Genomic DNA, 16,291 nt, shown 5'->3' with positions numbered 1-16,291 from the left:
AATGCAGGATGCTGCACCATTTAAATAAGGAGACTAGAGAAAATCTGTCAAACAGAATATTACATCAAAAGGCTGTGGCGCAGAGGTATGTAGCCAGAGTGAGCGGTATGAGATAGCAACACAGCGCTACGTCGCCGTCAGACACTCCAGCGAACACTGACGCATGGGCAGGTGGAATTGGAGGCTGTCCCTTTAAACAGGGCAAACACAAACAGGTAGAGGTCTTGCACAGATTGTGAAAAATGTAGTTTAATTATTAAACACATCTATCCCCTTCTCTAAAAGTACAAAAAGATACATAACAAAAGAAATTAATATAGTGAAGCTTCAAGTCAAGTCATTTCTAAACAGGCAGGCTCCACTCCTACTTCCTGTTAGCTCAAAGATTGGTCCAATCAGACCAAAGCCAATAGGATCCATGGCCCCTGACAGTCACTCGGTGAGTTTAGTGTAGCCGACAGGCACCAGAGGCAAACAGAGTCCGGCGCTCTATGGATACCATCGCTTTATTGGCCAACAATGAGCTCACGGAGGTATGACTGGGTAAGGCCTCTCAGCTCCTCCAGGGCGTAATCCTCGGGCATGGGCAGCAGACCGATGTGCGGTGCGAGGTGGTGCAAGGGGATGTGAGGGGGATCCGACCCAGTCTCCCCTCCTTGCTGGAGGCTCAGGACCACCCGCAGGATATTGGCGACGCGCTTTGCCATTTCTGTGGCGACACAGACACAGGAAGTCAGTCGGGCAGACGGGTGCGGCTCCACTTCAGAGGAGGTGCAGAAGCCCGCCACCCCAAACCCACCTGACTGAGCCAGCCGGTCCTTGGCCGTGGCACAGGGGATGAGCTCGATGCGGCCGCAGAGGGACGTCACCTCCGTGTGCAGCTGCTCCATCTCATATGTGGGGCCTTCCATCTACAAACAGAAGAAAAACGCAGGGCATTGTGGGAAATGAAGGGTCACTTTGTAGGGCAGCACAGTGGCCAGACCATCAGCAACTATGCTGGCACTGAAACTGTCCAACTGTCCACCCATATTTGTTATGTAGGTGAATTATAGCATATTTTGTCACAAGACAAGACGGAACCAAAGAGACCCAATTTCGGTCATAGCTTAGTTTTGATGAAAGGCACAGTTACGGTGTTTTGCCTTTGTGGGGCAGTATCGGTGACATTACCAAGGCACTGCAAGTCCAAATCCCTTTATACATACTTAAAAGGAAACGAGTTTAAGACAATGTTAGTCTCACTGCAGCCCCCATACCTGGATGGCTTGCAGTGTCTGGATGACGTTGATGTAGTCCAAGAAGACCCTGCCGGCCGTGTCCCAGTCGTGGATCTGCGCACTGCGCTCCGCCAGCTCCAGGCCCTTCAGGAACTCCAACAGGTAGTCGTGGTTCTCGTTGATGATGCAATCTGAAACGGATGTAGAATAACACAGTTTGATTGACTGAGCAGTCAAAGTTGTCACTTCCTGTAGGGGAAGCAGTTCCCTGTAGTGGCACAGTTTGTACCTGAGGCTAGGTGTTGGATGACAAGCCGGTGACACTGGCTCCAGTGACCAGCCCGGTACAAATGCATGGCCTCCCGATGCTTGTCCCCCTCGTGACGGGCACGCGTCGCTTTCGCTTCATGCAGCCACTCCACCGGCACCAGCAGCTTCTCTGTCAGAAAGCGCTCCCTCTCTGCAGAGTCGTCCGTCTCCACTAGAGGGCAGTGCAGGTTCAGCATCTCCTTTACCGCTCGCTCTCGGAGGCTACAAAACAAAATGTTTTTGGTCCAGTGTCACCAGAGCTGTTCATTTTGGGCTTCCCCCCATAATCCAGCAAACAAAACAAGAAAAAAAAAATAATAAAATACGCACATAGAGTCAGGGATGTGTAGCAGCACAAAGATCGCCATTTCCCACAATCCCGCGCTCTCCAGCTGGGCGGCATAGCTAGTGTGCAGCACACCCTGCCTCTGCGGGGACAGGTGGGTGTAGTTGAGTGCTTGAAGGACGTTCCACAGGTGCCAGCTGAGGCGGTAGTCCAGCCGGTCTGCGGTGACGGTACAGGGGTCCAGCAGCTGCTGTAGGCTGTAGTGCCTGTTGGACATATCAGGATATCGTGGGGATATCAGCCGTCTGTGTCCAGCTCATGGACGCAGACGGCACCGTGACCCAGGGATCACCCCACCAAACCCCTGCCCATCATCCCCAGGAGGCAGGCTTGCCTGTCACTGTAGAGCTTCAGCAGGTGGAAGCAGATGTCATAGAGCTGTCTCCTGGGCTCGCCAACCTCCTGCAGCTCCTGCTCCTCTAGCACCTCACACTCACAGTTGTCAAGGTAGGGCGGCAACGGAGGGCAGGCGTACTTCTGGCAATCATCGGAGCCCTGCGGGACAGGCCAATAGAGGGCACCGATTAGCCACATCAGCTCTGTCCAGTCACCTCAGCAAAAAGTTTCATCAATCTCTAAAACCAGGAACTCGGAACCTTTTGGTCATTGTGTCATTTGCTGAACAAATCCTGCACTCTTCCTGCTCCTAGCCAGTTCACATATTGCACTGCTGCTCTACTTGATCATTGAATAAAGTATTGCTTGTTTTGTGCACTAAGACAAAGCGGTCACGTCCCCCACCTGGAAGGCAGCCTCGTACATGCAGAGGGCGTCAGCCACCGAGGCAATCGGAGGCAGCATGTACCACAGGTGCACAGCGACACAGCGCTTCCAGTCCAGCTCGGAACAGACATTGATGGTGCTGTCTGTGGACTCCCACACCTACAGGGGGGGTTCAGAAAGAATGCCGCAAGTCAATTGACATTAAATCTGAACAATCAGCCAATAAACATTGACTAGTTGGCTGTTCTAGTGTGGAAACATCTGCCAGGATGAGCTAAGAATCACTGCAAACAGGGAGGCCGAGGCAGGAAGAGGGACTCGAAGTCGACATGCTGGTGTCTGGCCGGACTGGAAACAGCCCGATCCCACACCGACACAAACGGAGACGCAGAGGCGGCCTCCTTACTGGTTTCCCCGCGAGCAGAGAGAAGACGCGCAGCCTGTCCTCCTGCAGGAAGGAATCCGTCTGCATGCGCTGCCAATCGACCAGCTGCATGGCCAGTAGGTCACGGGTGCACTGCAAGCCGGCCGCCTGCGACAGCAGTAGTGAGAGCCGGTGGTCCCCTGTGAAGCAGGGCAGGTGATGGGGGGGGGGGGGAGGGGGGGTTACTGACAGGGTTCCAGTGCACCTTTTAAAAATTTTCAAAAACTGTATGGGGGGTGGTGGAGGTACTGGAGACGGAAGGGCAGGGGGTGTGTGCTGACTGATTTGGGAGCTGGCACCGTTTTACCAGGCTGGTGCCCCCTCAGAAGATGCTGCCCTGGGCAATTGCCCATGTTGCCCTCACCATGGTGCACCACTGGCTGTGACTAAACAGCAGTGATTCTTCCTGCCATGTGGCCAACAAACTCACCCATGGTCAAAATGACGAATGGCCCTATATATACTTCGCATTTTCCATTCTGTTCACATCTGGGATCCTACTAATTACAGTATTTGGGATTGGCACCAAACCGGCAGAGATCTGGCTTTTCCTCTTTGTGAGTGTTGTAAATCGTAAGGCAGCCTACACCATATTTCGTGTAAGAACTGGTTTGAGAAACATCGTTTGAGAATACACAATAGGCCAAATTGGTCGCAATAATATAGAAGCACCACAATATTACCACCACACCACATACAAACTCTGATGGCACAGTTTAATTGCACATGTTGAGCCCCTGAAACCAAGGTGACTAACAAGAATATTGATTAGCATCAATAAAAACAATCCTCTATAAAAAGACTGTAGAGTCTGACTGCCGTCTGTGCGTTAGCGCGCTGTCATCCTGCTCACACATACCTGACTTCTGAGCCAGGCGACACGCCTCGCTGACGCAGTGTCCTGTCAGGTAGCTGAAAACTGCCTCCACGTGGCTCCGCCCCTGGGAACGCATCACCTCCTCCTCCACCCTGCCGGAAGCACTCTGGGACAGCCAGGCGGAGAAGCTGCGCCGCCGGTCCAGCTGCTGGCCGTACCCTCCGCACAGGTCGCCGTCGGCGTCCAGAGTCGCCCCATTCAGGCGACCCCACAGGGCGGTGCACAGGGTCCACACCAACATCCAATGCTTCACGACGTCTGAGAGCCGGGGGCAGGCAGAGTGTGGAGGGATCAGGTTCTGAAACGCCGCATCCGTCTGACGAGGTCGTCCACAAAGCGAGCCTTACCGTCCACAGCCTCCGACTCGGTGGTGACCTGCAGCATCCACTCTGCGTACTCGTGCAAGGCCTCCACACCGTCCCTCGGTAGGATGAAAGGGCACGGCTCCTCTGTGCTGATGGTGCAGTGTCTCAGCTCAATCTCCAGGGGGCGCCGGAAGAGTGCCAGGGTCTCCTCGGACCCGCTGGCCTCTGCACCAAGCACCTGCTCCAGGTGTACTTTGAAAGGGCTCTCCGAGATCCTGCACCACAGGGTGATGCCTTTTCAGACTAATTGACTTTGATAAAAAACCCTATCAACTATTCTTTTAGACAAAGGTAAAACACACGAAGACGAAGGATAAAATCTCCCTTAAATGGAGACTCACGTTTTGCTCTTGACCGGTTTGGGCAGGAAACTGAAGCCGGCAGATTCCCCCTGAGAGTCCAGTGTTGGCGCCCTGGGCCCCCCCAGCCGGTCACCACAGTGTGCCAGTGTCCAGCCGGGCCCCCAGCCGACACGGAAGGAGCGGCCGGCGAACAGGGCCGCGTCCATCAGCAGCTTGCCCTTACCCAGGGTCACCGAGCCGGACAGCGGAACCAGGCTGCACTGGCGCCGGGTCCCCACTGTGCGGAGGGGTGTATCTGGTGCAGGGCCAGGGGCTGGAGGGGGCAGCAGGAAGGCAGGCCCCAGTGAGGGCCAAGGGGAGAGGCGGGACGGCTCAGAGGGCCGGGGAGGCTTCTGAGGAACACCTCCGAATGGGGCGTCGGGAGGCTGAGAGAACATGCCGGAGCCAGTGGAGAAGCGAGAGTGTAGCAAGCCGCCAGCTACAGGGAAACAAAATACAGGTGAGGAGAGCGTGGCTGGGCGGCTCTGCTCCCTTACAGCAAACACAGCCAGGCAAGCAAGTTCAGACGGCAGCAGCAACCAAGGATGGAGACCGAGTCCCACACTGAAGGAGAATTACAGCCAGACGCCAACCCTATACTTTCAGCATCACCGCATGAAAGGGGAACGTTAAACGACAAGACCCCACCCGCACCTGAAGCCCGTCCCTGAATGCCAGAGAGCAGAATGCGGGGGGAGCGCAGGTCTGGGACCTCCTCCATCTTTGCGGCTTGCCGACTGAAGGCCAGATCCTGTAAAGGGTCTCCCTCATCGTCCTCCGTGAAGAATGACGCCTTCATGATCTACATGGGGAGGGGGGCAATCAGATTACATCACCCTGAGCCTCCATCTCATGTCATCATACTGTTTAGACCGGCTTAAGCCTCAAGCTGGTCAGACTAACTCCATTTGGAACCTATGCGCATTCAAAAAACAAAGTCGCCCCATACTATGAAACGTAAGGGGTTTAAATGCAGATCTCTCTCAATGCTGGGTTTACATTTCTTGTTCGGGAAGGGAAGCCCCACCTGTAGGGTATGGGGGTTGATACCCAGAGAGGACGCAATGTGGCTGGAGGCGGAGAGCATCATGGCATCCTGCCGGGCAGACTCCCCTGCCCACCTCCGCTCCCCCTCCAGACCACTTGCTCGGTTGGTCATCTCATCCCCTTCCTCCTCATCTCCCTCATCCTCGTGCTCCTGGGTGATGTCGGCCATGTCGCTGTCCACCTCCGACACGCGGTTTGGCAGATCCAATGTGGACACACTCTGCGCACACACAGAATGCGATTAGCGTGCGGACGCCCCACACCCAGGACTAAACAAACCCCCACCACATCAAAAGATTAGGTTTGCTGTGCGTGGCAACAGAAAGAACAAGTGGGGCCAACTCAGACATCTGGCCACAGAAGTGATGACTGACTGAATTAGAGAGCACTAGATGAGAGATCTATGTAGTCAGCACAAAGTGAAAATTATCCAAAAGGAATGAAACCCAAACAAGGTCGAATTACACAAATGTGACAGACAAAAGTAAAGTGTAATCTTTATTTAAAACAATTGGCAAATGAATACATGGATCAAATAAATACATTCCACATTAAATCTACATCATGCATTTAAAAAAAGCACTAAAACCAAGGGGGGGAACCTATCAGGATGCAGAAAACATAGTAGATTCATTGTTTCCAGCAAGTTCAACTATACTTAACAGCTGAGAATGAAAAACACCTGCTACAATTTAAAAGTGTAACATAATAAAAAGGACAGCAGGCCAAAACCTGACTATGTCAGGGAAACTGGGCCATGGTTACGGGGCCCAAATGGAAACAAAGCACATTAAAGGGGCAGCAGCTTCATCACAGATTGGTAAGATTGGTAAAGCAGCAAGAGTGACAGGCACCTGCAGTGTTTACAACACCTAGAAGAGTGTTCCTCAACCCGGTCCTCAGGGGAACTCAGGCAGGTTCCCCCCCCCCCCCCCCAAGGACCGGGCTGTGAAACACTGACCTAGAATGTCCTGTCTGTAAAACGTAAAACCAGCAGCATCTCTTATCTGCAGGGATTAATCCAGGAATGCAGCTTGAACCAAAAACCACACATTTACTAAGCCCAGACTGACAATGCAATCAGTGTACTAAACATAGGCAAGTGTTCATTTATTTGGAATAACAGGACATTAATGGTCAAGCTAACAAGTTTTTACTTAAACATTTAAGGCATTACCTTTAACATTTAATGGATTTCTTGCCAGAAACATCACTCATGATTGATAAGCATGTGGTACACATTAAGCCCTTAATTTCCCACTAAACATTACACTGCTGATTTTGTGCCCAAAGCTAGTGACAAATCAATACTGGAGAACATGACATTGGTGGCTTATTCCAGAAGGTTCCTCACATTGCTCCCATTGCATGACAATCCATATTACTCCAACTGTGTCATAAGACTACCAGAGCCACCAACAGGTACAGATGAACCTGGGTGAGGACATGAACTCCCACCCCCGGCTTCAGTAAGGCACCCCATCTACCTGCGCCTGGGGGCCTGGCTTGCCATTCAGCGCCATCTGCTGTTGGGTCGGGGGATGTTGCAAGCCGGGAGGCAATGTGGCCAATGTGGTCTTCTGCTTCTTGGCATCTGCCTTGGCCGGGGGAACCTCTTCCTCCTCGTCGGAGTCCTGGAGTCCATACTTAGAAAAGTGGGCAACCTGCACGAGTGAAGAAGATAAGAAGTTAAGTCACCGGACCAGTCGGGCCAAGCTCAAGCGTGATCTTTACGTAGCTGGTCCCAGGGCTCAAGCCCAGATAACGTACTTCAAACACCCAGGAACCGGTCTCGGGCCGGTACTCCAGGAAGCGTGCACCCTGCTTCCGTGAGACGTTTTCCAGCCGCCCCTCATAGTTCATGTCCAACAGCCTCTCGGGACTCTTGATCTGGGTGCAGGTGGTTTTGTCATTGGGCCAAACGCCATCCAGAGTCACCTCAGCTCGCCTGAGGGGAGAGGGAGACCGTTTTTCAAAACGATAACGACCTTATGCAAACACTGGCTGTTACGTATGGAAAGTGGCCAAACGGCACACTGCTTTACCTATTAAGACCTTCCCCTATGGGAGACTTGGCCTTGTCATCAGGGTACACTATGACCTCCTTCCTGCGGAAGTGCACGATTTCATCCAGGTTGAGGCCGGTCAGGTTTACCTCACCAGGGAAGAAGACCGAGCCATAGCCTGTAAGAGAGTCGTCACTTCATAGTACCCTTTCCACAAAATACACTCCATATCACAACCAAGGTTGGCTTATCACCAAAGCTTTCTTGGACCAATCCATACCTTTCCTGCCCACTGTGAAGTTCTCCACCAAGCACTGACCATCCTCATTGACCATTCTGCCCAGTTCCTCCATGCTGGGAATAGTGTAGTATCCCACACGTCGTAGAACAATACCTGTTGGAACAAGCTGGGTCAGAACACCAGGCAGATGGTGCAGGATTCTGGGGGCATGGCAGACGGCTTCCCCAACAATCACAGTCTGCCTAAACAGTCAGTAGGCAGGACAGTGCTGCGTTTCAACTTATTCTTACACTTGGGTTCTGGTCCTGCACCCGAATAGTACCAGTAAACCTCAGCTATCTAAGGAGCACCAGTACATTAACATGCACATTAACAACCGAAGCAAGTACTCACCAGCGGGGTGGGGAGCCCCCGCCTCGTCACGCTCCTCCAGCACGGAGTCATCGCCCAGAGAGATATCCTCGCTGCTGGCGCCCAGGCCGTTGCTGCGCGTGGAGCGCACGTTCAGCTCCGCGATGGTGTCCTGAAGCGATGGGTTTGGCTTGCCCTCCAGAGTGTGCGGCACTGGCTTGGCGATTGGGTTTGTGTAGAACTTGGTCACCTCCTCTAGGTCCTCCTCCGGTCTTTCTTCCTCATAAACACGGGCCTCCTCCTCAATACTGCGGCTGTGTTGGGACGACACCAAAGAACAGGTAGGTTACAATATGTGGACAACCATGGCAATTCTGAGATGGAGAACAGGTCATTTATATGAAGAGCTTAATTTCCATGGTTAATGTGTAGTATGGTGGGTGAACAGCAGGGGGCAAAGATGGGACTCACCCAAGTCCATTTTCAGGGTAGTCTGCAGGGGAGGCCAGGTCCTCAGCCTCTCTGTTACTGGGGGAATAGAGGCTGCTCCCATTCAGGTTCTTCAACACCAGCTTTTTGATACTCTTCCTGCAGAGAGATGTGAAGAAATAAGTAGATCTCTTTCCTTCAGTCACGAGCAGTTCAAGGAGCTAGCCTCACCAGAGATGGAAAGGTAAACGGCCAAATACCCATGGGAGTACCACAGTACACCATGCCTGCTCAGATTCTTCCAATTATTCCACCTACCTAGGCATGAAGGAGCCATTGTTGAGGGAAGGCTCATCGTCGTCCAAGCCGTCAAAGAGCTGGGATTTGGAGGAGCCGGAGGAGCCGAGGGCCTTGGGCCGGACGCGTGTGGCGGGGCGTGGGGTCAGTTTGTAGTGGGTGGGTGTGGTCAGGGCCTTCTGTGCTGCTGGATTGGTTGGCTTGAGGCGCTGTCACAAGAGGAACAGAAAGGCAAGGATACAAGGATAATCATGGGACTGAACTAACAAGTTAGCATGAGGATCATGCAGTAACATTCCGGTGGATCTTAAGTCATGGTAGGTAATTATTCAAACCAACTCATACATTCATAAAGCTCTACAGTTCAGTTTATTTTATTTACATAGAGTATTTTTACAACATCTAATTGTCTCAAGGCGCTTTACATTATCCCTGCACAAAGCCCCCAGTGGCAAGGAGAAACTCCCTTGAAGGAAGAAACCTTGGGAGGAACTGGACCCACACGGGGTAGCCCGACCTCCAGGGGAAGATTAAGTATTTTACTTACACTACATATAGGTCCACATGGGTCTTTAAGAGTTAAACTTAATTACAAAGGCTAGCAGATCCTTTCAAAAAGGGAAGTCAATGCAATTTAAAATTTATACAACCAGACCCATTCAAGCAGCAGTCCACTGTCCAGCCCTACGCGGCTCCCATCTGTCACTCACCTCTTCCTTTTTCTTCGGGTCAGACAGGGGGTTTCTGAAGAGTGGCGAGTCACCGAAAGGGGAGTAGGCCAGGGCGTTGATCTGCTGCTGGAGCACAGCCTGCTGGGCCGCCGCAGCACTGGGATCCGTCAGAGCTGGAAGAAACAGACCAGTTAGGCAAGGGCAGGTGGAAGGCCTTCGGTCCTGGGGAAGCAGCCTCGATGCCAGTGGCGTTTGGTCTGGGGATGCGGCTTATTTACCAACAGGCTGCTGCGGGGTGCCAAAGCCCAGGCCGCTGGTGCTGCTGTTGAAGCTGGTGGTCCCGAAAGCACCCACACCACCTAGAGTGGAGCCCAGCTTGTTCTGTGTAGCCCCAAACAGGGAGGTCTGGCCCGTGCCAACTGGAAGAGTAAAATATAGACCACAGCAACAAATTTAATGTCCAATTATTGACTACTGAAATTCAAGAAAAAGTAGATATTAATTATTTTTCCCCAATACTGTACAAGGGCTTCCTACTCTGAGGTTACATACCCGTTCCAAACCCAGCCCCCAGCCCAGCTCCTAGCCCCGTGGTTCCAGTTTTGTTGCCGAAAAGCCCTCCCCCAGGATTATTTGCGCCAAAACCTAAAGGAAAAAGCACAGAAAATGATGCCGAAGGCAAATACAACAGGTACATGCTAGAAACAGTGAACAGTTGCCTGTTAATTCTACATGAAGAAAATCAGGAGCATGAGACTCACCAAAAGTGGATGCGTTGTTGTTGGTGAGGGTGAGTGTTGGTTTGTTCCCAAACAAGCTAGAGCCAGAACCAAAGGTCGGTGCACTAGTTGTGGTTGTACCGAATCCTGGGGTTTTGCTGCCAAACAAATTCTATAGGGGTACACAAATTAATAAGTTAGACAAACATACATACAACAGTTGAATTTAGAATAAATAATAGAAGGCGAATGCATACAACCACATGTTGACGTACCTGGGTACCAACACTCCCAAAAGCATTGGGGGGTTGTGCAAAGAGTCCTGCACCAGTCCCAAAGCCTTGGGCTGTGCTGGTGTTTGCCGTGTTATTAAACAGCCCCCCTGCTTGGGACGCTGCCGTGTTGCCAAACAAACCCTGTGGGAAGACAGGATCTAAGACCAAACCAAACCCAATAATGCAAACCTGCCACATAAGCTAAATGAGATGAAGAGACTCACGATGCCGCTGGTGTTCGGCTGCCCCATGGTCATGTTGCCGAAGGAGAAGCCCGTGTTCTGGGTGGTGGCAGGCTGGCCGAAAGGCTTGCTGAACAGACTAGTGGTCTGCTGGGGCTGCTGCTGCGGTTGGCTAAAGAGGCTCCCTGTGGCCGTACCGAAACCACCGGTGCCTGGGCAAATCGTAACGGGGGATTAACATGACTACTAAACCAATAACATCCTAAATGCAAGGCTACACAAGCTAGCAATGCTACTCACTGGTTCCAAAGGTGGATTTATTGGGCCCGAAGCTGAAGCCAGTGTTGGTGCTAGAACCAAAGAGGCCAGCAGCGGTACTGGGAGTAGCCGTGGCACCCGTGCCGAAGAGCATGCCTGTGCCAGCTGCCATAGGGTTAGAGGGGCCCTTACGGCCAGCCTGGTAGTCTTCCAGCCTTAGTTCCTGCGTGGCATGGAATGTTAGTCACAAGTAAAAAAAAAAAAAATTTAAATTAGGAACCCAAAGCTACGCCATGACACCCACCTCTAAGGATTTGTTCTCATATTCCTTCATGGCCGTGATGCACTGATGCTTGGTGTTGATGCTGGTTGTCACCCCACCTTTCACCATGGTGTCGCTTCCTGTTGGGGGCTAGAGGACAAGAGACCAACACACCCATCCGATCAGCAGGACAGATGAGCACTAAAGGGTTTGAGGAATTTCTGCAGAAATGGCTGTCAAAACATATAGCTGACACACTTCTCCCATGGCATCTACTTACATTGAACTTGACGGTTGTCCCTGGCTGCTGTGTCGCAGTGAATCCTGAGGACCCAAAGAGGGACCCCGATGTGCCTCCGAAGGGGTTGGAGGTTGTGTTGGTCGTCCCAAAAAGCCCCCCACTGCTGCTGCTGGTGCCAAATGCTGCAGGACAGTTTCCCAGAAAAGCATGGAAACAGGAATCAGCAAAACTACAGCAAGAAGCATCTAAAGACCCAGCCAGTCTCAAGAGATCCACATAATTAAGGCCTTTTCACACCAAATTTTTTGTACAAATATGTGAAATGTTCAGATGCAAATCTGACGTGTCAAAAATTCACACCAATCAATGTAAAATAAACTTCTAAAAATGCTTAAACTTTACAAAGAGTTTCAGACAGTAGGCTACTTCAGGATAAGCAAAATAAATGCTAAGAAAATGGCAGCAATATCATCTATCACCACAGGAACAGAGAAAACTTCACTTTTTATTAGGATGACGATTGTATATAGATCTGTCTCGTTTTGCTTGACTTAAATAGCCACAGATTAATAAAATCCAAGAGGCATAGCGTAAAACCTTAAAAAATAAGGAAATCCAGCAAACAGGCAACAGCAGCAGCTGTAAACAGCTTAAAGGGGCAGGTCACACCAAATCTGAAAAACGATTCAGAAGTCCTTTAGAGACACATCTGGGTTGTTCTGCTGGGAGTTGCCTAGTTTTGTAGATATCGGACATAGAAATATCTGGCTTCTCTCAAACATAGTGGGACTAAATGGCATTCTTTCTATGGTGATGCATAATGTAATGTAGGAACTATTTTCTTCTACCGAACTCCACACACCAATTGTATCACTGTGCACATTGAAATTGCTGGTGCACGGGGCTTGCATCTTCTGCATACATGTTCTGCTCACTACAAAGTCTGTGGCTTATGAGCAACCGGGTCATGATTTCTGGTAAGAGACATTGCTGTTAAATTGTTCAAAAGTATTTTTGGCGCTTTAACCACTACAGAAAGAATGCCATTCAGTCATATTATATTTGAGAGAACAACAACATTTCCACAGATGATATTTCCAAAACTAGGCATCTTCCAGCAGAACAATCTACATCAATAGATAGCACTAAAGCCCCTCTGACCTGCCCCTTCAACATGCCTCTTGTCATTAAATAAAACAGGCTAGTGGAGATCTGCAGCAATGTTTTCATTTAAAGACTACCATTAAGATACTGATTTTTCTTACCTTATTAAAATGTTTATGCCATCAAATTAAATAATACACACCAACATTGGATCGATTTGATCTTAAAGATCAATGGTATTGCCCATCAATAGAGGCTAGCGCTATAAACCAAATAAAAGGGTTCCGTCCTATTCAACAAACTGATCATGCATGTAAAAACTGACATACTGTTGGTCTTTCATTTAACACATGCAAAAATTGCAGACATTGAGCGCTATCTGATTAAAAAACAAAAAGCCATATTATAATAGCGCAAATTTGCAAGATGTGACATAAAAGTCTTCAAAGAAATACATTTGCTCGATTCAGAATGATCCTTTTTTTTCCCCATGCAAAAAAATCCAACTGTCACCCACAGCTATAGAAATACGCGCACCAGGAGCATGCAAATTCTATACTGTAACATGGTGAGACTCAACTTTAATTAGAACCTTCCACTGAGTTCCACTGAGTAAAATACAGGATACTCACTGCCAAAAGACGCTGGCTTGTTGGTTCCAAAAGCATTGCTCTGCTGCGAGAACAGGCCACCTCCTCCAGTATTCGTACTGCCAAACAGGCTGTTGGAAGTGCCACTGGCGGCACCGAACCCAAATCCGGTGCTGGTGGAGGACGTCACCGGCTGGCTGAATGTACTGGAACCGAAGAGCCCACCTGTGTACGACCAACAGGAAGATACGAGATGATCAGCTCCCTTCCCCAAGGCCACATGGCTGTCCCACGTGCCCAAGGCCACCCAGCATGCAACCACGACAGAATCTGCCCTTGTTCTCACTTTATGGCAAAAATCTGCAATTTGGAAACAGCGTCGGAGCCTTCTGTTCCAGTTCGAAAAGAAGGAATTAACTAATCTGGGAAAGATGGCCTGAGATTCTATACCCAGGACGTTTCCCTCCAATAACCACGAATGGGTTTCATATGATGGAAAATGAATGCAAGCTTTCCTGAGATGAAAATGCAAGTGGTGTCTGTTGGTACGGATTCCCATGCTTACCTCCTCTACCAGCCCCAGTGTAGACAGGCTGAGGATTTGCAGTCCCAACTTTTGAAAAAGTAAAGCATTACAAGTGTGGTTAGATACATTACCCTGAGGATAAACCACACCAGACGGAATACCCAAAATCCCCCATGTGGGATTAAATTTAGTGAGGCACATTGACAAATAGCAGGGAGGTTACTAGTGCAGATTGTGTGGGGACACCCTGCCATCACAAAAGGGCCGTGTTTTAAAGCTTCCTTCATGGCACAACTGTTCTTTTTGGATGCAGCTGTGGACTAGTGTTGTGTTTCAAACTGTAACAGTCATAGGACATCCCGACAGTTTCCTTGGCTAAAAAACATTTCACCAACTGGGGCTCCAACAGTAACAACCAATGACAAATGTCAGTTACATATGCAACTGTTGACTGTAGGTATGAGAAGGTAAGCTCATGGGATGGTTACAAGATTAGATAACTTCAGTGCGAAAGAGCAGAAGAGATCAAAAATGCACAAACCAAGTACAAAGCTGGGGGGGGGGGGGGGGAGACTGCAAGTGAAGCATGTGGCACCTTGCAGAGAAGAAATATCTGAATGCTTTACTCTTTTACCCCATAGCAACTATGGCATCAGCAGTTGGCGATCATCAGTGATCACAGCGCAAGAAGCAAGAGGCAAACCTGGCTTGTTTTGCGTGGCTCCAAAAAGTCCTCCGGTGTTATTGGTTGCACCAAACGCAGATGTTCCAAAACCACCTGTTGTACCAAACCCTGTACCTGCAATGCAAGTTTGACAGCAGGGGTCCCAAACATGAATACTGAACTTCCAGCATCCTGCCCAGTTTACGATATAGACAGCAAGGCTAGACCATCCAACTGACACAATACATACAGCTGTACAACTGGCCCAAATAACAGGCAGCCGTAAAACAGGTTCTTTGGGAAAACATAATCCAATCACGGAGACAGAACACTTACTTTGCTGGCCGAACGTGGACGTCGTCCCAAATCCTCCGGTTCCGCCCCCAAACGGAGCGCCAAACGACTTGTTGAACATCTTCAGTGGATATCAGGAACGCATACGTCTTTAATAGGAAAAAGTGGATAGATGAATTCACAACGAATAGGCGCCGACACTTCGCAAGACGGGAATTATCAGCACGTAAACACTATTGATAAACAGTAACCGGATTGCTCAATAAACGAAAACGCGGTGAAAAATAGGATGACCACAAACTATACTACATTTAACATATTTTACTTGGTCAAAGCCCAATCTCGAATGCACAGATGTGAGACGCCAGTTGCGTTTTAGACGTTGGATCCATAAACACATTTGGTTGATTAACTACATTAGCCTGCGAAGCGAGTACACGTAAACGCGTGACAGCTAAAACGTCCTCGACAGCTCCGAAAACGAAACTCATCACAAAGCAATCCCGTGAAGAACGCCTTTACTTATCGCATTAAAGAAAGCCAAACGTGGCATTTTGCGAGTTTTCTATATAACAGTATAAACAATACAAGTATCTAAAGGCGCCAGAAATTAAGGCGCGAGGCCTACCTGTGTCACATCAGACAGCAAAGCAAAAGAACGAGTCAAAGCACATAAACTCAAGCTTCGGAACCGTCGAAACCCTAAAACAAGAACCGCTGCGCCTGTCTGGGTCCAAGCTGTGTCTATCACACCAGAGCGAAACAAACCCAGTTCGAAAACAACCCTAATCAACCTACCGACTAGCTGAGCCCTCAGGCTAACCTTCCAAGCTAATGACGTGGTTAGGTTGGCACGCCGCTACAACGAGCTACAAACACTAGGAAAAACAAAACCAGCATCATCCTTCGGTATTTAAAAAATAGACCATTTTTAAAAGCATAACTTTAGGTAATATGTACATACGATTATATCGGAGGTAAAAGTGTGGAAATACAGTAGCTACTTAGCTGAAGAAATTAGCCGGGAAATTAACTCTGGTTGGTAGATGTAAAGTAACCGACCAACAAATACTCATGGTAACCATCTATCTAGTTAATGTAGCAAAGCTGCAAAAACTCCAATTAATACAGATCATTGTACGTACCGTTTAGAATTACTGGTCGTAAACGCGAATCAAACATACACGTTTTAAAAGCGTCTGAAGTAGCGTTAGCATTGCTAACAACATTAGCAAAGCACCCAGCAAAACGGTTCTCCATGCCGCGGAAACTCACCGTATTTAATCTTGCTGTGGTAGTTTAATGACGCCCTTCGATTGTTTCACGCACAGGCAGTCCGTAAGAATTAAGAAGGTAAATATCAGAGTTCAGAATCGAATGTCAAATATGGCCGTCAATATCCGCTTCTCGCCCGCGACCAAGCGAGGAGAGAAAACTGCGTAATTTGCTCAGCTAGGCCGGGCGACAAGTAAAGAAAAAACACTCGGAATTTACGTCGTGTACATACGTAGGTGGCGTAACGGCCGCCC

At 49.5% G+C, this 16,291-nt stretch overlaps 1 protein-coding gene across 2 annotated transcripts; it reads right to left on the bottom strand.

Annotated features, from left to right (window-relative positions):
- Positions 1–233: 233 nt before the first annotated feature.
- On the bottom strand, positions 234–16,250 carry LOC140577589 (nuclear pore complex protein Nup98-Nup96-like). Of its 2 annotated transcripts, XM_072702191.1 has the most exons (34): positions 16,038–16,250; positions 14,805–14,911; positions 14,508–14,603; positions 13,844–13,891; positions 13,321–13,503; positions 11,624–11,766; positions 11,386–11,493; positions 11,124–11,304; positions 10,866–11,035; positions 10,642–10,782; positions 10,409–10,538; positions 10,200–10,292; positions 9,926–10,066; positions 9,687–9,820; positions 8,998–9,185; positions 8,722–8,838; positions 8,293–8,564; positions 7,939–8,052; positions 7,698–7,836; positions 7,423–7,600; positions 7,140–7,316; positions 5,633–5,872; positions 5,260–5,407; positions 4,606–5,044; positions 4,247–4,479; positions 3,882–4,157; positions 3,005–3,162; positions 2,617–2,757; positions 2,210–2,370; positions 1,860–2,081; positions 1,510–1,751; positions 1,260–1,411; positions 800–911; positions 234–709 (listed from the first exon to the last, which is right to left on the bottom strand). In XM_072702191.1, the coding sequence occupies exons 2-34, from the start codon at positions 14,881–14,883 to the stop codon at positions 507–509; spliced, it is 5,559 nt and encodes a 1,852-aa protein (XP_072558292.1). In that variant the 5' UTR covers positions 14,884–14,911; positions 16,038–16,250; the 3' UTR covers positions 234–506. The 2 variants fall into 2 exon arrangements, with proteins under 2 accessions (XP_072558292.1, XP_072558293.1); XM_072702192.1 differs by lacking the exon at positions 13,844–13,891.
- Positions 16,251–16,291: the final 41 nt, after the last annotated feature.

The sequence above is a fragment of the Paramormyrops kingsleyae genome, chromosome 18 (genome assembly GCF_048594095.1).
Source record: "Paramormyrops kingsleyae isolate MSU_618 chromosome 18, PKINGS_0.4, whole genome shotgun sequence".
NCBI classification, from domain to species: domain Eukaryota; kingdom Metazoa; phylum Chordata; class Actinopteri; order Osteoglossiformes; family Mormyridae; genus Paramormyrops; species Paramormyrops kingsleyae.
The sequence above is the reverse complement of the archived record's forward strand: the minus strand, read 5'-3'. Positions and strand labels throughout refer to the sequence as shown.